Genomic DNA, 24,331 nt, shown 5'->3' on the forward strand with positions numbered 1-24,331 from the left:
GTGGTAATTGTGATGGGTTTAAAAAAAATGTATGGAAAGCTTGTTTTCTGAAAATCCTGAAAACATGAAATTTCAGGGTCTAATGCCAAAGTGAAAGAGCAAGACTGCAGCCTCATGTTGCCTATTTAAAAGAAATCTCATGTTTTTAATTTAGCTTTACAGGACTGTTGTACCTTCAACTGAGTTTCTAAAATGTTTTTGGATAAAATATTCTAGTTGTCATTTGATATACATTCGGTTTTAGATTCAGCTATGCAGAAAATGCTTAATTAGGCCTATTGATTTGACAAGTAAGGTAAAGCTGGAGATGTTAAGTGTAACAGATTTTAGTGCCATGCAAATGTTCTTAAGAAATTAAACACTTTACTTATGAGCAAGAATAAGCATACCAACTTTGTGTCTGATGGGGGACAAGTGAATGAATTGGCTAATAACACAGTCAGTGAAATGGTGAGAGAAGTTAATGTTTCTGGTCAAGTCTCTTTTTTTCTTTAAAGTAATAGAAGGGCACTGAAAAATATTTTAAAATGTGCAGTTTTAAAATGTGCTGCTGTGTTGCTGTGTGTGTCTCATGGCAGCTTACCCTTCATGTGGCACAGTATAGGCTGCTCAGGCTGACTTGAAGTTTTTTTATATTGGATTTGAGAAATCTTCTGGAATTGGGCCAGAGGGTTATGAGTTCCAGTAAATGACTAAAAGTGAAATTGTGTCTAAATGACTCTTTCACTGATATCTAAGTTATTGGAATATGTGTTATCACAGTGGCTGAAAAATCACTTAATTATTTCAGAGAGCTTTATTTTAGTTAATGTAGCCATCTTCTTTTTCTAATACTGATTTGGTTTATGATCAATTGGATTCAGTAAGTATTTGAAGTTTGAATTTCCATGCCCTATGTCATGTTAATATGTTTTTAATGCTTGGAAAGCATAATTTATTCCTGTGAAGGTTTTCATAGTAACAGCACATAGATCCTTAGAGAAGAGTGAACTTTAACAGCAATTATGAACCTAACCCAGTGTATTTTAATACTGCTGTATATGAAGGCAGCCTAGCATTTTCTGTTCTAGCTTTCTGTTTGGTTGCCCAAATTTATTGCAGCAGTTTGCTACTCAGGAGAGAAATTTCAGTGTTCACCCTCTGTTCTCAGTTTGCTTTATTTTGAAACAGTGACTAAAACCAATCCATTCATCCTTAAATTGTGGGAGACTTTGTTTAGCCCTAGAGTAGTATTGATGATGCTGAAAACATAAGATGGGTTGTTCTGAGTAAATACTCACAGAAAAGGGACATTTACTTAGAAAAATCAGAGTTCAAAAGCCCGCTCTTGTGAGATGGTTACAGTTTCTTTGAAGATCACATATTTAAGACCTGAAAGTCTGGGGGTTGTTTTGAGGAGGTAACTGCCTCGGTACCTTGTTTACTCTTAACTGAAACTGATGGGTGAAAATCTCATGACGAAAATCTTCCTAGGTTTGTTCAGCAGGGAGAAGAGAAAGTTTCAAGGGTACAGAGTAGCAGCCTGCCAGTACCTACAAGGAGGTTCATTGAGAAGTTGAACTTGGAGAAACAAAAGACACAAATAGAAACACAAGGTTTGGACTTAATGTAAGGAAAACCTTTTCCACCACGAGGACAATCAAGCAGAGGAGCAGGCTGCCTGGGGAGGTTGTACCATGTAAGCCTTATGGAATAGAAAAGATTTCATGGCTGAATTGTTTGGGAGCAGGAGTTTGGACTGAACCTCTGGAGATCGCTTCGACCCTGGATAATCCTGTGATCCTAAGGTCTTGGAGTTGTCCTCAAAACTGTTTCCACACATGCTTGAGACTGAGAATTATGAAGCTTCAGTCCAGTGCTGTGATAATAAGCTGTCAGAGGGATGAGTTTTCAGGGTAGTTGTTAAAATGTAATAGGCAAGACTCAAGTTCAGTTTACTAGGGGCAACCAGTGAGAGAGAAGGAAATTTAAGAAATCATGCTGTTTTTTCTGTCAGCTATAATACACATTTTGGGTGCAGCAAAATGTATAGAAGCATTATGCAAGCAGTTCAGAGCTCTCAGTGTGCCATCTGCATAACATAAGGTGCTTGTATTACTCTGATAGGGTAGAAGCTGGCATCTTCTTTCCAGCACTGACTAGGGAAAATAAAGATTGTAACTGAAATAGCAGCTTGGAAAAACTGCTTCATGGTTCAGTAGTTCTTTGTTGTTATTTTGTTTTAGCCCAGAAACGCTAAAATTAGCTGTCCTCTCCTCTTTGTTCTTATTTTCCTTGTACTCCAAAGTTTGCAAAGTAGAAAATGAGTTGAGAAGCTACTCTGCAGTTTAACTATCCATGCACTGAAAACCAGAGCCCTTGATCTGGAGGCTTAAAATGAAAATTTTGATTTTCAGGGCTTGTTCTGCAGTTTCTCTAGTTATGTACCATCTTCTAGCATAAATTGTTCTTTGGTCATATAAAATTAAGTTGGATTGGTTTACGCTGACAGTTTTGCTCTAAATTTATAAGACAAAGTCTAATTCTGTGCCCTTCTTCCTGTCCTCTGTTTTCTTTTGAGTAGCAATAGATGAACAAGCTGTGTGACAGATAGGCTATTGAAATTAGTTTGTTAAAAACAGGCTCTGCTCTTCGGAAAATTAAAAAGCCTGATGTCTGCAATGTTGTGTTCTTCTGCAAGGGTAAACAGAAAATGAGACAGACGAGCTTAGAGGTGACACAGATGTGACTTTGTCATCATTAAAATGTTTATTGAAAAAGACTGTCCTGATTCATGAGAATCTTTTTTATTTGAGTGTTTCTTCTGAGTTGCAGTATTAGTCATCTAGAATCATGTATGCTATCTGCAGTTCTTTTTAAGGATCTTTGCTTGTCTGAAGAAGTTCCCTTTATTTTTCTTCTTTCTCATAGCAGTAGGTGAACCTTTAAGCACAAAGCTAACTTTTTCACCTCAATTACTCTTGACATGTTAAGTCAGCATTATCCACAAATAACTGTGCTAGAAATAAGGCTTTTGTTTTTCATTTGTTTATTTTCTACATATGCCTGGACTTTCTACTTTGGATTTGAATTCAAGGCCTCACAATCAATTTTGTGGAAAAACAGCACATAGCCCAAGGATTTATTTTTCTTTGAGATCTGCAAGACAGCTACAAGGAACCTTTTCAATTCTTTGCAAGAGCAGCAAAGCTGCTGTTCTTACAGACCATGTTGCTTGTGGGTCTGATGGAATCAGACCTGATGAAATCACTGGGGTTTGAAGAGCTGTATATTTGCAAATCACCAGTCAGTCTTGCTTTTCAAGGCTTAATGCAGGGTGAATAGCTGATATTTACTTCCTAGTAGTTGCCCCATGCAGAGGAGAATAAGGAATGGAAGAGCACCTGATAGTTTTTCATGGCAGATAAAGCACTTCTGTGGGGTTGCTTGGGTACGTTCTACAAATCTGTTTTGGTTGAAACATGGCTGGGGACAGTCCATGTTGTTGCTTCCTTCAGTGCTGTTGGCAGAGATGGTGGCTGCTGGTGTTGCGTGCTCTGAAGTCAGAAATCTGAACAGCACTAAGTGATGCATCCTATACATGTAGCTGGCAAGGTGCCTTATCAGTTTAGCTGAAGGCATTGAAAGGATACCACTTGAAAAAGTTTGAGATGGTTAAAAGGCAAAGACTGTAGAAAGGCTATTCTGAATGCAGCTTGCCATTGAACCTATAGTACCTATTAATTTGAATTTCTGTATAACAGCAATGTTTGAGACAAGTGATAAAGTGTGAAATTTCTGTCTTTTCAGGCATAAAACTTAGCACCACAAAGGGTGTCTCTTGCAGGTTTGCAGATTTTTCAAAATTCTCTGTAGATGCGAAGCTCCAGAGGGTTATTGCAGTTAGTGGTATCACTGTGCGTGTGTCAGAATTGTGGAATGGGCAAAGGAGAAACATAAAAAATAAGTTACCCTTTTTTCCCCCCACATGTTAAAGTACATTAGAAATCACACTAGTTACTTAAAAGTGCTAAATCCAGTAATTGTTCATGTAGAGAGGGCAAGTCATAGTGGTTCCCAGCATGATCTGATTTCACATTGAGTTCAAAGCATGCACATCTGTAATGCTGAATGAGTTTTGCAGAGAGTTGTGGATATCTCTGCAGTGTATGTAGAATAGCATTGAAATATGTAATATTGATACATTTGGCAGGATTTATGAACTTTTCTGGTACTGACAAAACAGACATTCTTTGCTGTTTCAAGGTAAAGTCCAAAAATAAGCACCTCAATTTATGGTAAATAGCCTGTGCATTAGATGTTGTCAAGGGCTCTTAAGTTAAACATGCTTGAAATTTTTAGATCAGGCTGGCTTTGAGAGATGATGTGCCAAAATAGAGCTGGAAAATTTTGACAGTGTTTCTGCATTTTTTTCATTCTTTCAGTAACAGAAGGGAACAGACAGACCTGAAGGAAAAAGACCTGTATTTTCTTACCCCCCCAGCCTTGCTTTGAGCCTACTGCCTGATAAGTGTAGGCAATGAAGGGGAAGAAGAAATTCTTTTGTATTCTGTTCCCCTGAATGGTTGCATGTCAGAGTTTATTTTGCTCGTGTTGCAACAGTGGTACTGCAGCTCTGTAGGAGCATTCTGTGGCTGTGAGCCTCTGTGGCAGCTTGCTTTCACGCCTGCAACTTGGCTTGTTTAATTCTACACAAGAAATTCTGCTGAAAATGATCTGGACACAAGGGTGTAGGCATTTTTGTTGCTGCTGTTCCAGAAAAAGAGGCACAAGCTGGGAAAAAGAAGAGATTTCCAGTGGTAGATTTATTAGGTTGTAAAAAAAAACAACCAAAGAAACAAACCCAAACTTATCCAGAGGGTAGGAAAGCTGAAGAACTTTTCTGAATTACAGGTTAAGTTTTAGTCTGTTTTAATCAGGGAGTAGTGGATAGCAAACTTTCACTCTCCTGGTTTGATTATCAGTGAACCCTGCTCTCCTTTGTATATGGCTGACAGGATAATACAATTAGATAGTGTCTCACCACACTTTCCTCAGTCAGAAAGTCAAAATTGAAGCTGAAATGGATCTCTCAGAATAAGGCATGTTCACTTCTTGGTAATTTTACCTCCAAAATCAACTTTCAGAGTTCTGACACCTCTGATCAGGGACGGCTCTGTTGGTCTTGCATGAATGTGCCACGAGTCTGTTCTTGGAGGGGAGCAAATTTCTTCTCTTGGAAGAAAGTGGGTTTGTAGCTCTGCAGGTCTGAAATCAGAAGTATGATGTAAGTCTGGGAGTCAACTTGAAGGCAGAGCATCAAATTCTTCCTAAAAAGTTTTAAACTTGTCCACTGAGTGAGGTAAAAAGCTGTATTTGAAGAGGCAGCTTTTGCTTTGGAAAACTAATGTGGATATCAAGTAGCTTTGTGGTTTGTGGTTGCATCACTTGTCAAGTGGTACTGGTTATGCAAGTAATATTTGAGTGCTCTGCCATCCCTAGAAGAGGGAAAATTGGGGTTTAAGGTGTGTTTCAGGTTTCCTGTCTCACTGCCAGTTCTCCTCACTTCCTAAAAGAGAGAATGACTTGGCCACCTATCAAAGTCCCTTATTTAAGTGAGCTATGTTCTTCTAAAGATACTATCACCTGTCCTCTGAAGTTTGAAAGTAGTGCACACTGCTCAGATCAGTAGCTGAACTGTCTGGGTGGTGTCCTCAGCTGTGCTGCAGTCCCCTTGCAATTGCTTGAGAGAGCTGGAGCAGTTTAGAGCAGCCCAGTGGCCCGGGGTGTGACAGCAGGCTGGAGGGGACTCGTGGTGCCACCACGGCTTCTGGGAGGCTCCTGGCAGCCCCAGGGTCTGGGATGCAGTGCTGCCCTCGGGAAAGCCTCTGGCATGCAGAGCTCAGGGGCTGTAGGGCTGCTTAAGGGTGCACCTGCAGGCACTGTGACCCCAGGGAGAGGCTGGGGACAGGTGGCACCAACTGGGCTGTGCTGGGGTCCCTACTGCTGGAGCCAGAGCTGTGCTTATGTTTGAGCTAGCTGGAGCGAGCCAGGGCTCTGCAAGGCTCTGGGAACTCCTGAGCTCCAGCACAGAGCTGCACCAGCACAGTGCAAGGTTCCAGGCTGGGTTTGGTTGGTGTGACTTCAGGGAGTGCCTCGGTCAGCCTGCACCTCTCTGTGCAGGTGCTCCATGGCTGGCTCCAGCACCTAAACTAGCTGGTTTAAGGACAGCCTGGCTCTTGTGCACTGTGCAGTCACCCTTGTACTGCACTGCAGATATTTGCAGGGTTATGTTCTGGGGTTTGGCCTCTGCATCCGGGATTTGGGGGGTGCAGAAGTTGGATAAAGCCTTGCTCAGGCTGCAGTTTTTGCTCTGTAACTCTGAGAGAGCCAAAATAAAATCTTTTTTCCTTGTATCCACAAAACAAAAAAAAGTACAGAGAACCAAAATTGGATGAGAAATAGAGCAACCTAATGCATTCTGAGAAAGCAGATATTAAGACAACTGTTAGAAATAGTGGTTTATGTCTCTAAACTATTTATAGTGTAGTCATGATGTCTCCAAAGAGACATATTATATCATCAACATTTGATAGTGGTGCTTTGAATAGAGAACAGAATGCAAGACAGTACAGATGGCTGACAGACTGCAGCAAATTCCAGCTAATGAAGAAATGCAGTATGTTTGTTTACATGCAAGTTGAAACTGTTGGCTCTTAAAATTGGTTTTAAATCCACTTCTGAGCTGTGTAAACGCATATCACCCGTATACAGCTAATAATAAAAGATGTGTTTGCATTTAAGGAAAAAAAACCCAAACCTTCCTTTTGACAGCATTGCTGCAGTTTGATAACTTGGCTGTGCTGTATTCAATGATCTTCAGTGCATGTGTGAATTAATGCTGCAAGAAACAAACCCATTTTACTGTGTGGATTTATGCTTAGCCTCAAATTGTGAATTTATATCCCTGAAGTGTAGGTTTTATGATGAGACTCTGGGAAAAAAATGAGTAATTTGGGTAAATTTTGCAATGCCCTGGACGTATAATTCAAGCAGAGGGAACAGTGAAGACCCAGACATTCTGCTGAGCTGCTTCATCCAGTGGATCAGGTTATAGTTTTCCTAGGAGTTTACATGGTGAATCAGGGGGGTGGGAGTGTCTGATTCCTGAATTTTAAGAGTGAATTTCTTATTATAGTAGTTCTTTTCCCTGTCTCCTTCAAAAAATGGCATTTTTGAGCAGCCAGCAAATCTGTTGTGATTTAATATTAGCACAGTGATGCCATACAGTAGGAATACTGCAATCTCTTGTGTATCAGGAAGAGACAGACACAGGAAGAATAAAATGAGGACTTATTAGTACATCCTTTTCTGTAATATGTCTCCAAAATTCATTATTTGCTTGTCAGAGTATTTCTGAGAATAACTTCACTTTACTGGGGCAGCATTCATCTCATTTGCTATCATTTTTTAGAAGCATCATCCGTATTATAGAGAGCTGTTAAAATTCTGGAGCACATTTCAGGAAGGTGTTTCAAATGTAACTTGTTTGCTCTTGTTTTCCTTGCTGATGGGTGTTTAGAATACATTTACTGGTAAGCATTATGTGACAATGAAAATGTTCTTTACTCTCCAGCAGCAGGCACAGGCGGCTGTTCTGCAGCTGACCACAGTGGGCTTGGCTCTGGAGTTGCCCATTGATAGAAGAAAGCAGTAAATAGGATGGGCTGTTGTTTTTGTTCTTTACCATAACATTTAAAGGCTTACCATGCAGATGATATGTTATCAAAGCATTACAGGACTGCAGAAGGTGAGCTAAATCACTTCCTCTTGTGGTTGGCTTTCAGAGGCATGTATGTGCTTGTGCAAATGACAGTCCTCACATGTGGGCTGTAGAGAGAGAGACCAGATACTCCTCTGTGATGCATACACACACACATACATTTAGTTTATGCTGATGAGGTGGGTTTTTCACTTCACAGATTGTAGTGTGATGGACAGTTGCTGATTCTTAGAGAAAAACAACCCTCCTGCCAAGAACTGGAAATCTGCCATGATGCTAAATGATCTGAAATCCCACTCCCAGGGGCATGTGTGGATTTGCAAATCAACCAGGAGACAGCCTACTAAGCACAGTAACATTGAAAGTAACATCAAAACTAAGATTTATTTTGTGGTTTTTCTCTCACTCTGACTTCATAGACCAGGAAGAAGAAGCAATTTAATGATTGCATCTTAGATTATATCCCCTAAAGTGCTTTCTTGATTTGCCAGATATTTATTACTTATGTAGTTTTCCATGTAAACCAGAATCTGTTCTACTTTTGCAGCTAGAATTTTTTAACAGATGTTCAAGCAGTAACAATTCAGATTAGAGCCTTGGATTCCTACACAGCTTTTGTTTGATTAGAAACAATAACAAATGCTTTGGAGAAGGAAATATAGCAGGGCTCGGTGGATGTTTGAATGCTCATATTGAGCATTTCCAAGTTCACATAAAAAAAAAAGCAAACAAAAATCTGTGTAGCCTCTTGAAGGGATATAAATTTTCATGGGCCCTAAAAATAGACTTTGTAGGTTACTGTGTAACTGTCTGGCGAGGGTTTCTGTTATGTGCTTGTGAAACACTTGTCACTGGAGTGGGCTGATCCAGTATAGTAATTCATTTGCTCTTAAACTCCAAGACGTCACTATGTATTCTTTACTTGAATTGAACAGATGTGAGGTTAGAGAAGTGACTTCTGAGGGTCTAGGTTTAGTTTTGTGGTGCATGGCACAGGAAGCTAAAATCAATTGAGCTGTAAAATTTAGTCCTGAGGAAAAACTGTCAAGAGGATCTCTGCTTTGCCAGGCTCTTTGCCCTGGGACAGCCCTGAGGGTGATCTTCAATAAGTAACAAGGCAGCAAAATAATCTCTTATTGGTGTTGTTGATCCCATTGTAGGTAGGAACAAAGAAGCTCTGTACTTCTAAATACCCTCTTTGCTTCCAAGTGTATGTGAGTTATGGTAGATCTGTCACTAACAACTGTCCCAACTGTGTCCTTCCTGAAGAGCCCTGTTGGATTCTATCTGCTTGTCTTGGGTTTAAATGTGAAATACTAGGTGTGAGGGCACTGGTAGGTAAAAGAAGCAGTCCACAGCAGTTTTTTGAGGTTGAGCTCCTTCTGCATCTACACAGCTGCTAGTCTAAGGGTGCTACTCTATGTAAGCTGTGCTTCTCACAGGGTTCTTTAATCATAAAAATGCAAGTCTGGATTGCATCTTCCATCTGAAGATGAGAGGTCCTCCTTGGGTCAAGGTAATGAGTGATGAAATATAATTACCTTCTACATTATAATAATGACTCATATATTTATAGGTGCCTGTGGTATGAAATTTGGATGAATTGTACATTCTGATGGACGTTTAATTTTGTTTTCTCTTGCTGTTGGCTGGTATCATCCCACTTAATGGATAATCAGACTTCTTGTTGGAGAGTTTTTACATAAGCATTTTGGGGTCCATTTTTGGGAATCTTGGGTTTATTAAGTAAATTAGTGTGATTATGGTAGTGCATATCCAAAAAAAACCCAAAACACCAACCCAAAACCACCACAATGTAGCTTGGCATTTGCCAAGCCACAAAAAAAATTTTTTAGTAATAGTTCTTGCTCACCAGCAAAACTGTCATATTGCACATGAATAAACTCCTGCAAAGGATTGAACTCAGGCTTGTACACAGTGCACAATGGGACTGCTTTGTGAATAATTGTTTCTCATGCTCCTTCCTGTACACAATAGCTTCTGTAAATGATCCACACCTGTAAGGCACTCATGGCCCCACCGGGTATATTCAGTACCTTCTGTTGCTGCTTTTATTTATCATCAGTCAATAAATTTGTACTAGCTTTAGTGTTTTAAATTCAGTGTATCAAATCTTAAGACACTTAAAATGTTTTGGTATAACAATTCTGAGTAACTCTCAAAACTTTTCTTGATAAGGATGTGAGTTTTTTAAGTACAAAAACGGAACAGAATGGAAGAAGTGTCTTGCCAAGGACAGAGTTGGTAAGACCCTTAAATGTTTCATATTTCAGTGCCTTCTATATGCAAAATATTAGCAATGTATCGTATTCACTGCAGAACTCTCCAGTTAACTTCAGTGCCCAGGAGGGAAGTAGAGATTTGTAGTATAGTGAAGTACTGCCGTATAACTTAGGGGCTTGGCAATTGGATTTCTTTGCTGAGACCCATGGTCATTTTTACAATATTTCCTATTACGAGAAGGAAGACGCCTGCATTTTTTTTTGCAGATAAATGAAATATGACCAAACTCCAGTTTCTTGATCTCAGAGGTATTCACCTATTACACCTTAAATTTGGAGCCAGAACAGTCCTAGCTGTCTCGTATAATAATTAATTTTCCAAAACCAATTTATCTCTTATGCATGTATGTGCAAGTAAAATCTGAAGTTAACTGCAAGTAGGATTTGAAATTAATTCTTAAGTGGCTGTGTCTGAAGGAGAAATTTGGTTCTTGCAGGTAAGAAGATAATTTTAATAATTCTAGTGAGATTAAGTTTACAATTTCACTGGACATTAAGGTGTAGAGCCCCTCTCTAGTTAAGAATAAATGACAATAAATGGAAGGAATTACGGCAGGTTTTAAGTGGCACAAGTTCTAAGATTGATTAGGTAATCCAAAGAAAAGGTACTAGCTCTATTAGCTTTTGCCATTTGCAGCCCTTGAGTAGAAAAGATCCTTTTGGATTTACTTTATACCTAGCAGATTTGGTAGATTTAAAAGGAAAAGGCGTCTTTTAAATCTCTCGAGCGCTTTTGTGTGGTTGCATTTGACGTAAGTTTATGAAAATTATGTATAATTATTATGTAATTAGGCTCCGCTGATACAGTACTTTTCCACTGGATTTACTTGGAGCTCGCCAGTGTGTTGTAACGAGCTGCACTGCAGGCTGCAGTATCTGATTGTCATGCCAGGAGCATCACTAGCGTAGAGCTAAATAGAGATTGGTGAGCAAAGTGGGTCAGGAAGCAGGCCTACTGTACCTGCAGAGACTGCAGAGAGTGGCGGCAGCGAGCCGAGTGTCCACAGCATGGCACTGTCTCACAAAGCATGTAGGGCAGAGGGGCTCAGCAAGTGCTTAGGCTAGGATGAGTGGGCATGTTTGGGAGCTGGAGATGCTGCTTTTATCCTCCCCTCTTTCCCCGATTGTACACACTTGCTTTTTTGGGTGATTTTAGCAGTGCCCATTTTATTTTTTTTTCTATCTCTCTTTCCTCCCCTCTCTTTCCTCCCCTCTCTTTCCTCCCCTCTCCTTCCTCCTCTCTCTTTCCTTTTTCCTTTTCCTTTCCTACATTCTTTCACTGCCAGATGTCAAAACCGTCCTGTCAGACGGACTTCTAGAGACTTACTTGCTGTTGAGACAGAGCTAAATGTTGCTAAGGACTCTTTCCTACACTTTTTGGATAGGAAGAGGAGAGGAAAAGCTGTGTGGGATGCTGCTCTATAGACTTCGGTGTGGTTGTTTAAAAAGGCATTTCTGAGAGCTTCTTGCTTCACTTGCAAAACTTAGTCTTGCTAGAGGTGACATTTAGAATAAAAATACAGTAGAAACAGAAAAAGAGCAATAAAAACTGAAGCATCTCTAAGCAACCAGTTGGACAGGCCAAAATTAGCCAAGAAGTGGAAACTACAAAATAAAGGGAGAAAAAAAATCCCAGAAGAGCTGTTACAAGAATTTTTGCTCACATGTCAGAGGAAATGGTGAAAGGAACCAAAAAAGATAATTTTGAAGTTCTTCAGTTTCCTCTGCTGACTGCTTTTGTCACTGTGGAGCTTAATTGTTGTGGCTCAAAATAGTCCCTTTTTGTAAGTCTTTTGGTATACTTCGTGCTCATCCATGTCCTGACCTTAAAGAGGACACCTATAGTAGAGGATGATAATAGACTTTAAAAAAATACAATATTTTTTAGCCTTATTTGTTTTCATTATACTTCATTTATTTGAGAAGGAATGTATTTCACTCACAAGATTTATTTGAGATTTGAGGCCTAAGAGTAGGAAAGAAAGACAGAAAGGTAGTTGTCTGTTTTTCAGTTGGGAAAGGTCCATACTAAAAGGGAGTGTTTTCCAGGAATCTTTTGGAATGTGAATCTATAATTAATCCAGAAAAAGGAAGAGGATTGGGTTCAGAGGCCTTCAGACCTTAGGTGCCAAAGCCTGCAAGGTTCTTATGTTCTCAGCTTCCACTGAAGCTTCCAGGGCATCGATAAATGGTGTAAACCCAAACACTTGTTGACTTAAGCAGAGGGAGTACCATTGATTAGGTTAAAATAAAAAATTGAAGGAGAAATAAGGTAGCTTGATACTTGCTACCCCGTTTGTGTCAAGCTTTGGTTGTCAGAGACACGGTGAGAACAGGAGATGGGACGCAGCCATTTGGTGCTAAGAAAAGCAGGACGGCAGAGAGGGTGTGATCATGTGCCTTCAACCTGCTTTCATTAATCTTGGCTTAAATTGTTGTGCAGAGCACAGCATCCACACTGGAAAAGCATAGACAGAGCAGATCAGATTCTGCCAGCAACTCATCCTCATCATGACTGTAGGGTAATCAGTTGTGCAGAGCACTCAGACTACTGCAAAGTCCTCTGTTTCATTTTGTGATGCACATAGACTGATACTGAGAAAATGCCTTTGAAAACAAGGCTTTGGTTTGTAAGCAACTTGGATACTCAAAAGAAGAGACATCCTCAGTGTCATAATTTCCAGACTATGTAATAATGAATGATAACATTAATAGCATTTCAAAGACAGGAGAATAAATGCCTCAGACTGAGACACCTTCAGTTGCTGTAGTAGCATAGACAGTTTAGGGAACTGAATTTATTAAAATTCATGGATGCTAGCAGCATTAGTTTTATGTTTAAACTTGAGAGCAGCTTTACTGTGATAATTCAGCACAGTAATCAAAATAAAAAAGAACTTTCTTCCCTACTATGGGTATTGCAGATAAATCCTGTGAATTTCCCAGTGCAGGTTGCTGAAATGGACACTGCTGCTTTTCAGAATCAGCTGCTCTGGGAATCCATTGACCATCTAAAACTGTTCCAGCTCATAAGCCTTGACACAGGGACCCTAAACATATAGGGGTAAGCAAACATGTGCCAACAGTAGCAGTGACAGCATTCTGTGGCTTTCACTCTGAAGGGAGATGGCTTCTGCTCCTAAAAAGACAATTTACAGGATGTACCACGTGATTTGTGGACAAGATCATGTAGTGCCTTATGTGCTATTTATGTTTAAATACCAAGTGAAGATCTTGCTTATCTATCAAGGCTTTTCTTGTTTTTTATTTTGCTTTTAATCATGGATATGGACTTAATGTGATAACAAAAAGAGAAGGTGAAACTGTACATGGTCTTTGCTCGCTTTCTGGACTTTGAGTGCTTGTGCTGCCTTGTTTTAGGCCTGCAGTTGTGTCACCTGTGAAGTAGATTTTCTCCTGAGCAGTATTATCCTGAATATGAATAGTAGCTTGGTCATAGAATCATAGCATGGTTCAGGTTGGAAAGGACCACTGGAGGTCATCTAGTCCAACCTCCTTGTTCAGGCACATTAGTCAGAATTGTCCAGATGGCTTTTGGATATCTCCAGGGAAGGAGACTTTACAACCTCTCTGGGCAATCTGTTCCAGCACTCAATCACCTGCACAGTAAAGTTCTTCCTGATATTCAGGATAAACTTCCTGTGCATCAGTTTGTGCCCATTGCCCCTTGTCCTATTGCTCGGCCACCAAGCAGAGCCTAGTTCCATTCTCCTGACACCCTCCTTTCAGATACTGACAGACATTGATGGGATATCCTCTCAATCTTCTCTTCTTGAGACTGAGCAGGCCTATCTCTCTCTGCCTTTCCTTATGAGAGGAATGCTCCAGTCCCTTAATCATCTTCACAACCCTCCAGCTGCTGGACCCACTCCAGGAACTCCAGATCTCTTGTCCTGAGGAGCCCAGAACTGGACACACTACTCCAGATGAGGCCTCATCAGGGCTGAGCAGAGGGACAGGATCACCTTCCTGACCTGCTGGCAATGCTTTTCCTAATGCCCCCCAGGATACCATTGGCCTTCTTGGCCATGAGGACACACTGATGGCTCATGGACAGCTTGTTGTCCACTAGGACCCCCAGGTATTTATGCAGAGGTGATTCCCAGCTGATCAGCCCCAGCCTGTACTGGTTATTCCATGGGATTATTCCTCCTCAAGTGAAAGTTATTCCTCCTGCATTTGCCTCTGTCGAATTTCAGACAGTTCTGCTGTTCCCATGTCTCCAGCTTGTCAAGATCCTTCTGAAGGGCTACACAGCACTCTGGGGTGTAACTCTTTTGGGTCAAACTCTCTTGAACAGAAATTTTGTTTTAAAATAGGACTGTTATAATGAAAGGCACCCAAATCTCATCACACTTGTGCAGTGTGTTGTGACAGTCTGGATAGGAATGAGCAGGTAGTAGCTCAGAGTTTTTGAAGCTCTGGTTTTAAGTCATACTCTGCTGTGTTAGTCACATAAAGCAGCTGATTTTCAAAGATCCTGCTTGTCTTGCAATTTCCACTTGCCATCATTTTTAGAAGTAGGGTATTTAAACTCCTAGATACGTTATTTAACTGTGTTAAATTTTAATCAGATCTCATTTTAAAAAAATTATAAAATCTTTGGCTCTCCCTGTGGAATGACTAAATCCTTTGACAATACTGCAGACAGGCCTGCAGAGAGGTTCTTCAGGACTCTTGAGTCTTTTGAGGAGATGTAGGGATTTTTGTGGCTTTTTTTTTTTTTTTTTTTAATTAACCTCTTCAGGCTTGCCATGGAGGTGAACAGTGTGTTCATCCTCTTCAGTCCTGTCAAATCCATGTCACCAGTCAGGCTGGCCTATTTCTCTGGCTTTTCTGAGTTTGCAATTGGCTTTTAGTTTATAATTGTTCCTGCAAGCTGGATTTAGCAAATTTCTGCCTTGCTTTTCTTACTGTTGTAAAAGATGCAAGGTTGCACAAAATGTACTTATTTTCACATCTTTAAATAAATTGCTAGCTGTTTTCTTAAAGACCACCAACCAAAAACTTGAAAAATTCATATTAGAAGCAACAATTTCCTAAAGAAGCTTTCCAAAGTTTGACCTCAGAGATGCAAACTCTTCCTCTCAGCAGAAACTTGTCATAAGAATGCTTATCACAACACCATGTTGGCCAAGAATACCATAAAATAATTTAACTTTAGTTACTAATGGAGATGATTATGTTCCAGTGCTTTAGGTGTTCTGTCCTTGGTGTTTCTGACCTTGCAACTAAAACAGTCTCTTTGGAAAGTTGTATGGTCAATTACAATTTCTAATGTAATTCCTAATTTCAGGCCACACGGACTTGGAATTTCTTCCATAACTAATGTGCAACTCTTTCTCCTCTGGTGTTGGATGGGAGCTCTTCAAAACATGTGATTACTTGTCTTCAGAGTCCTTAATATCCTTACTGTTATTTTAAAGTCTACAACTCTTATGCTCAACCCTGGTGCTATAAATATTTGAGTAGGAGTGGCAGACTTCTGTTACAAGCTAACATGTTCCTTGTAGTTTGCTTTTAGGATGTGTGTTTGAGTGTTGAGGAACATTGTCTTATTTAGGGTAGAGGCAAAGGACTTCCAGTCAGTCCTAAACCTTGATCAGAAGTTCACTGAGGAGAAAGGGAATCAAGCTATTTGTTCTCTTCTTTCAAAAGAAGGGAATTCCTAATACACCCAGATTTAAATGCAGTAGATAATTTACTATGCAAATCCCTGGTTTCAGGATTTTGCATTTACTGTTAATATTCTATTATATTTGAAATAAGGTAAGGCTAATTCCTGTTCTTCTAATTGGAAGTCCTCCTTTCAAATGGAGCTTCTGCAGATGTGTTTGTGATAAAGGATGATGAGGTTTTTTTTTGACTTCTCCCACAAATTTCACTTACATTTTTCTCATGCTCCCAAATGTACCTAGCAGAAGGGTGCCTTCTTCCCCTTCTCCCACCCTGTGAAGAGTTAGCTTCTGCCTACATAGTTTTTGCCTTGTCTCCTTCCAGTTTTATTCATTAAAGATGCCTTCTGTCGTAAGGGGTTGGTTTTCTTTTCCACAGTTATTCAGAATTTGGTGCGTATGATTTTGTGTGTCCTTTTCTAGCACTGCTTCTAACAACTGGCTCTACCATGCTGCTGTATGTGTGAAGTTTTTAAGAGCAGCACAAGGACTATTGAAATTTATATAGTCATATTTTCTTAATTCAAACTGGAGACTTTACTCAAAATATTCCTGCAACAGGAATAAGTTTTTTTGTGTGGTGGCATCTTCCTTAGGCTACCCAGTCATGGCTTTATATGGTGGAGGACTCAGCTCATTCCTGTTGAAGTTGCTGCAGTAGCCTCTTCTGTCTTGTGCTTGCCTGTTCTTCCAAAAGTAATGTTAGTATCTGTTGTGCTGCAATTTCCTTTATTTACAGAGGGCCAAGAAATTTGAAGGTTTTGTAAAACTCATCAGAGCTAATGTGATTCTTTTCCCCAAACTGTCAAGACTTGGGTGTATAATTGTGTCTCTGCAGCTCTTGTAGCAGACAGTTTCTGAACTGCCTGTCTTCTAGAGGAGCCTGAAGCACTCTTCTCTAATGAAGCTCTCTGGTATGGTGTGACAGTCATTTGCTTGGAACTATATATACACAATTGATGCTGAAATTACCTATAGTTTGTCATAAAGATGTATTTCAGGAACATGCTGTTATTTTTATAGATAGCAAGACACAAATGCAGGAACAGTCCTATTTAATTTGATTAGTTTTGATCCTTTGCCAGCTTCCAGTCTTTTTGGATGTTTGTATCCCATGAGCAAGTTGCAAAGCAGTTCTGTGGTGCCATTTGATTACATGGGAGTTACTTTTGCAGCTTTACAGTCAAGAGATTGCATGCCAAAAACTTGAAAATGTCCAAGTTTAAAACTCCTTCAAGCAGAAACAACTGATGAAGTGTTTTCTCAAGTGATATTTAAGTTTTGCACAAGTCCTTATTTTTTATTCTTTGGGAGTGACAATTGATCACTTAAATGTTTGAGTTTAAAAAATAAAATCTTGCATTTCAGGGGGAAAAGATTGATGTGTTTTTTTTTTTATCTGAAAAACTAGGAGGAGCGAATGAAACAAGGTAAATAACTTACTGGTGTAGTTTAAGCTTGTAAATTATTAAAGTGCTCTGTTTGTGACCAGTTTTTTCTCAAGAAACATGCTGCACCATATACTTTCACTGCCTTTTAACAGCATAAGTGGAATGATAAAAGTATGTGTAAAAATAAGTAGCTTAGATGTTCCCTGGTTTTATTTTTTTTCTTCTGGGGAATTTTTTTCTCAGGTGGTGATCAATACTAGAAACTGAAGTCCCTTGTTGTAGAAATGTGCTGTAGATCTTTATTGCAATCTACTAATTTTTAAGAAAACAAAATAAAAGATGAAAGCATACTTGATCCCAGCAGATCACACGTCTAGTCTGTCGTGAGGTGACAGTTTATTAGCTTGCAAGCTGTTGCTGTCAGATGGCAGTTTGAGAGCCAAGCCCCTGCTTTGCTCGTGCAGTGCCTTTTTCTTCCCTGTGCTGTGGCCGTTGCATCTTTTCATGCAGGAATGCTCCAGACAAATGCAAGATATTGTCTGATCCATACAGATCCCTGTGCTAAGTGGTAATCTGTAAGGAACCTTGGTGAAAAACAAGAAGCTTTGCTGAAAAATTTCCCTGTGGTGCTGTTGCTACAGCAACTGTGTCTATTGTGTGTGTGCTCAGCAGCACTGCATACTGCAGTGTGGAAAGTGCCTCCCTTCCCCCATTTCTGGTGGGTTTGTCGGCAGCAAAAGCTGATAAGGCCTCCCTTATCAGGCTCACCCTTCCTATTTTGCTTTTAGTTTTGCTGCTAGTTAAGGCATGCTGCCTAATAAGACAGAACTGTGCTGAAAATGGAAGGGCTGGTGATGTCTGGCTGCAACTCAGGCTCTCTGCTCTGTGGTGATAATCCAGGATGATTTGCAGAGGCAAGGCAGCAACACAGCAACAGGGCAGGGTATGTCCCCTTTCTTGCCCTGCAGAGGGAGAGGAGCCTTTTGTCTGTGACAGTGAAGCGGCAGTTGTGAGCAGTGGAAGAGGACTGGAAAAGGTGTGTGCTGCACAGTGGAGGAGTGGAGAGGAGCACACAAGGGATGCCAGAAAGGTGGGCTGAAAAGACCATTCATCAGCAGGAGTCCTAATTTGTACTCATTGGGCAGTGAGGTGGCTATTCCTGATTCATAACCATAACATGTCAATGTTTTCTTAAACCAAAATAGTAATAATAACAATAATAATGATGATATATCCCTGTCTGCTTGATGGTGCAATTTTCTGCTATTTTGAGAAGGTGCTGGGGGGGGTGTCCATCAACCAGAATCACCTTCTGCAATTTCACCTGGATAAATATTTTTTCTTTCCATATATAAATATATATATATATATGTACTCATATATATTCTGTAGAACATTTAGGTGTGTGTACAGTCGTACAGTCCTGTTCTGTGCTGGCAGTGTTTTAGTGGCAGATGACTGAAGGGTACTAATATTGTGCCTTGAAGAGGCTTGAGAAGCAAAAAAAGCCCTGTTGATGTGGAAATGCAATGGGAAATAATTTTCTGTAATTAATCTGAAATTTATTAGGCTGATGAAATGGATGTCAGATTCAGCATTTCCTTCCCTCATCTGCACTACCTTCCTGTGGGAATGTGTAGATGCAGTAACTGGATGTTCCTCTCACCATGGATAACAAACACCTCCTGCTTTGGAAGTGAACTTGACCGAGTCCTGTGCCTCAGTTTGATGAAATCTTTCACCCTCCTCCCTGTGCTCTGTAGTTCACAAGGGCTTTAAAAATTCTTTATGAATCAAGAGAGCCCCAGTTTTTGCTGCTAGCTACTGATTTAATATTGCTGAATCCTAGAGTAGAGCTGTGTATATTTTTATCCGAGGTTATCTGAGTGAAAGAATGAAGGTGATGTGAGGAGATGCAAGCGACATGCCAAACAATGAAGCTGTGCTTGGACAGCATCTGAATGGAAGCCAGGGAAATAATTTTAATGGATAGCCTAGATACTCATTTTTTTTCCCCTCCAAAAAAGTCTTTTATTATCAAAGTATATTTTTAGTCTTTTTTTCTGTCTGGTCAACATTTCATTCATGTTTGCATTGAACAGATTGTTCCTTCAGTTTTCAAGACACTGATGCCTTTAGACATGGAAACAATTTTCTTAATTGCTGTGGGTGAGGTGAATGTTACTGCCCTTCATCCTGACCTGAAAGAATCTTTTTCTTCAGGCAGTTTTGTGGACAATTTAGCTTTTGATGTTTGCTACCTTCCTTTTAGTCAAGATGGAGCCTGTGTAAAAAAGCATGTGAAAAATCCTTCTTTTAAAAATTATTTTAAGACGCAACATTTTTGCACTCTGTAGATCATAGTCTTATACTGAAATTATTCTTTTTAAAGGTGCTGCCTAATGTTAAGCTTGTTCTTATTTCTGTTTGTTTTAAAATTAGCAGTGCCTTCTGTTTTCAGGAAAGTCCAAAATAGAAACTTACTTTCTAAGTATGGGCTTATATATGTTCCTAATAGTGATAAATTTAGGGTTATGCTAAATATGTTCCTCTGTATGAGTAAATTAGCAGTAGTAGTCTGTTCTCTCTTGTATACAAGGTTGGTTGCTCTTTGGTAAGGAATTGAGGGTAGGAAAAATGGGGAAATAGTATATGGGAAATGTTCAAAAGCCTGATAATTTTCCAAGGCAGGAGGGTAAAAGACAAACTTTGCACTCCCCTTTACTTTCAGTCCCAGTTCCCTTTCTGTTTAGATCATTTTACCCTGGCAGACTACAGAGTAAAGTCCACCAGGAAAATCTGCAGAATATTTTACTGCCTTGTTTTCACTTACAAGTGATCTGATAGCTCTTTTTCCCCAATAACTTAGCTCAGTTGCTCTTGTGGGTGAATGTAGGATATCCTTTATGTGCACACAGAAAGAAAAGAAAGTAGCAGAGGTGAAAAGAGGATGAATAGGAAAAGGAGAAGTAATCCAGGACAAGAAGTGTGTATGACATTTGCAGATGGTTTGCTTCCCCTCACACAAGTGATGAGAAGAATTCAGCTATGAATGAAAGGCCAGAATCATCTGACATGTATGACAAATGATGCTCAGCAGTTGAATTATGGAATGTTTCAATTCTCTGAGCTCAGGAATGGATTTCTTCCATCGCCAGCAGTAGTCCTGTGAAACACCCTTTGAGCAACTGGAGAGGTGCAAGCTCTTAAAAAAAAAAAGAGTTTTTCAGCACTTTAGTATGAAAAAATGCTCTGTCCAAATATGACAAAGGTGTAAAGATTCAAAAAAACATGAAATGTAGCAGAAATTCCAACACAGGTAAAAAGTCTTTTCTTGGATAATGTAACATTTGCATTAAAATCAAGCTAATTAATATGAATATTTTTCAGGTTGTGTTATTCTGAAGATATTATGGCTAACCAAACTCTCCCCTATCCAGTAAGTACCATAGTGTTTCAGCACTAGGTTGGAAAGGCAAGTTGCTTAAAACTGCCATTCCAGTTTTTTTTGGGCCAAGTATTTGGGAAAGAAGTGCTGCTTTGTACTTTGGAACACCTCAGATATTTTTGAGATTAAATCTGCTACAGAAGATGATAACCCAATAGATTGAAATAGTTGGTAAATCAGATACTGATCTTTTTTTTTTTTTTTTTTTTTTTCTGTCTGCAGTGGTTAAATGTGTTTTGGGTAATTGGAAGTGATGAACTTCAGTTGCTGCTATTTGAAATGGTAATAGCAGGGCAGCAGTTCTGTGCAGAGACCACCACCATTCAGAGGATGTAGCTTTTGTTTACTGTGGATATTGGGGAGTTGGGGCAAAGAAGTAGATGTTTAACTCCATGTGCATCAGTAGACTGGGAATGTGAGCTCCAGCTCTCAAGTGTTCTGTGTCCAGACATGGTGTGTTGGCCAGAGAGTGCCAGAGATGAGGGTGGATTTTTGTGTTATACAGTGCTGCTTCAGTTTAATCACATTCAAGAATATCCAGAGAGGGCTTTCCTGTTGTTGTTATTCTTAGCTGGGCTTCATATTTTGCTTTAGGTTAAATGAGTTCATCAAATGTCGGGAAGGTTCTGAAATAGGAAGAACTGCAGCCTCTTGATTTCCAGTTAAACAGTGATGCCACTTGGAATTACAAATGCACAAGAGGTGGGTTTGTTTTGTAATTAGTGGTGAAGTTTGGCGACCTGTTGACTTTAATATAACCTGCAGTACTTTTCATCTGTTGCAAAAATGCTGCTATTTTAATAAAATATATTAAAAATCTGTTCTTGAGAGTTTCTATATTTTGTATTCTGTCAATAATGGTATAGACTGTTGTATCAGATGAAACTAAAATTTTAAAACCACATATTATGTAACTAATATTTTATAAATTGAAAGGAAAACAGGTATTGTGAAGCGATTTCTGATCAGTAAATATACAGATATATTACAGATATATATCTAATATCTAATATATATCTAATATCTAATAATATATATACAGATATATTATATATAAATATACAGAGTCACAATGACTCTCTAGTTGTAGTAAGGAATGTGTTCCTGTCTTCAGGATTTATTTTAAAGCATCCATTCCTTTTTATAATGAGAATATAGCACTTCTCATGAAATGTTATTTGAAAAATTGTCTTGTCTGTCTTGATGATTCCTGCGTTCTGTTACAGAGCCACCCTGTGAGAGCAATAGGAAAAAAGTGATTTAACAGTAGAAGGATAGGAGCTTGACTTCTGTGCGCATGGGAATGTTGGAATCTTTCTGAGCAGCAGGAAGACAGATGAAGTAATGCAGAAAGCCACTGACAATATCTCTGCCCTCCTCACTCTCCTTTAAAGGAGTGAAAGGGGCATTTTACAGTAAAAACTGTATTACCTGTTTCTAAGTCATTAAAAAGTTGTAAATAAGAGGTTTTAAGGGTATCCCCTTAAATATTCCCCCAACAGGTGGGAAATCCTTTCCACTTCCCTGAACTAAAACATTAGGCACTGGTTGCAGCCTGGCCTGTGAGCTACCACAGCACAGAGTGACCAGCTCCAATTAAGAGGGATAAGAAAAGGTACTGAGGGTGAGTTTGCTCTCAGCCAAATAAAAGAGACTATGCGCTGTCAGTACTAAAACATCTTAAATATCTCTATTGGCAAAACCCTGGGAAGGCAAATTCTGTGTTTGTAGAATTTTCTATTTTGCATTTAGGGGAAAAAGCAGAACTATCATAAAGGGATGAGATTCTCTTCTCCATACCAGCATTTTTTTCAGCCTCTAGAGGTAGAATTTTAAAAATCAAGGCTGAAACTTTTTATTTTCAGGGTCTAAGGAGAGATGGCCCAAGTGCTGTATAGGTTGTTGATGTTAAGAATTTTTTCACAGAACGTCAGGTAAGTTTCAGAAGATTGGTTGGAAGACAATGTCCTGCCAGTATTTTAAAGGACTGAACAAAATGACTCAGATAATTTTAGGCCTGTCAGCCTGGTATTTGCCTTGGCTAAGTAATGGTGTGCCTGACATGAATTTGGATCAATAAAAGTTTAAAGGATGATGATGTAGTTGCTTGTGAGTGAGTATGTGACTATGGAAAATATATCCTGTCGGTCTAATGTGATGCCTATTTTTTGTGAGATAAAAGTTTGATAAATGCATCAATATTAAACGCAGGCCTAATATACTTGGATTTCTGTCAGGCAGTTGCCTGGACAGTATATGGCATTCTGATCAGGAAATTAGAAAGATACACAATTGCAATAACAAAAAGATGAAAAAGCTGGAAAAAGATTATAACTTGGCTCTGAGAAGTTCTAGAAATATCAGTGTAAATTGAAGTCTTTATATATATTTCTTGTGGAATCACTGGTATTAAAAAAATTACCAGGACTGTTTGTGTGCTTAGGACTAAGCAAATCTAATTTCTTACTTTTTGTGTTGCAGTTACATTGAATGGATATTTCTGGTGAATTGTCCACAGTGATGCTATATAGTTCCCCTGAGAGGTTCCAACTAGTTTAGAATTTTTCTGTATATATGAACAGTCTAAATGATTTTTTGGTATCCAGAAAGATTTATTATGCTGTACCTGACCATGGTAAATTTTGTCTGTCTCAGTCTTGCCCATTTATGAAGTTTTATGAAATTCTGGAGTTTTGATTCAAGAACTCTAAATGAATTCACATTGCAGAACCTTGTTTATCCATCCTGTTCCCTTTGTAGGAAAAGAAGAGAAGTAAGGAAGGGGGTCAGCAGAAGTATTATTTTGGACTTCCCAACTGTTTGGGAGCCTGGTTGACAGAGTCCCTTAGGAGGCAATACTGAAGGGCAGGAAAGTCAGGAAGGCCAGACATTTTTCAATAAGGAAATCCTAAAGGCACAGGAGCAGGAGTCCTTATGTGGTGAAAGAAGAGCTGGTGCATGAAAACCAGCCTGGCTGAACAGGGAGCTTTGACTGGAACTCAGAGGCTAAAAAAAGTGGGTTTATCACCTTTGGAAGAAGGGGTAGGCAGCTCAGGAGGACTACAGGAATGTTATGAGGTCTTGCAGGGAGAAACTTTGAAGGGCCAAAGACCAACTAGAACTCAATCTGGCTATTGCCATGAAAAACAATAAAAATCTTTCTATAAATACATTAGCAACAAAAGGAGAGCTAAGGACAATCTCCATCCTTTATTGGATGTGGGGGGGATATAGTGTGACAGAGGATGAGGAAAAGGCTGAGCTGTGTAATGACTTCTTTGCCACAGTCTTTAATAGTCAGGCTAGTTGTTCTCCAGGTACCAGTCCCCTGACCTGGAAGACAGGGAACAGAATGAATCTCCCATAATCCAAGGGAAATGGTCCGTGACCACTTAGACACACAAAAGTCTTCAGGCTGGAGGGGTCCACCTGAGGGTACAGAGTGAGCTCATGGAAATGCTCACTGAGCCACTTTCCATCCTTTATCAGCAGTACTGGTGCACTGGGGAGGTTGTTAAATGTAACACTGAGTTACAAGAGTGGCCAGAAGGAGGATCTGGTACCTGTCAGCCTGACCTTGGTACCTTGGAAGGTCATGGAGCAGACTGTCCTGAGTGCCACATGCAGGACAACCAGGGCATCAGACAGGGGTTCATGAAAGGCTGGTCCTACTTGACCTACTTGATCTCCTTTGACAAGATGACTTGCTTGGTGGATGAGAAAGGGGCTGT

The 24,331-nt window shown here is 39.6% G+C and overlaps 1 protein-coding gene across 5 annotated transcripts in view; it reads left to right on the top strand.

The window, feature by feature from the left end:
• Positions 1-24,331, top strand: part of SERGEF (secretion regulating guanine nucleotide exchange factor) — a 151,443-nt gene that overhangs the window by 42,712 nt on the left and 84,400 nt on the right. Inside the window, exons 9-11 of one of the 5 annotated variants that reach the window (XM_053946313.1) lie at positions 20,543-20,591; positions 21,195-21,302; positions 21,827-21,912. The exons of 3 other annotated variants lie outside the window; for them this stretch is intronic. In XM_053946313.1, the coding sequence (XP_053802288.1) occupies positions 20,543-20,591; positions 21,195-21,255 (110 nt within the window). In that variant the 3' untranslated portion in view covers positions 21,256-21,302; positions 21,827-21,912. Of the gene's footprint in view, positions 1-20,542; positions 20,592-21,194; positions 21,303-21,826; positions 21,913-24,331 lie in introns of those variants that run through there. One more of the 5 variants, XM_053946312.1, reaches the window with a different exon arrangement.

This window comes from Vidua chalybeata, chromosome 6, assembly GCF_026979565.1.
Source record: "Vidua chalybeata isolate OUT-0048 chromosome 6, bVidCha1 merged haplotype, whole genome shotgun sequence".
NCBI classification, from domain to species: Eukaryota; Metazoa; Chordata; class Aves; order Passeriformes; family Viduidae; genus Vidua; species Vidua chalybeata.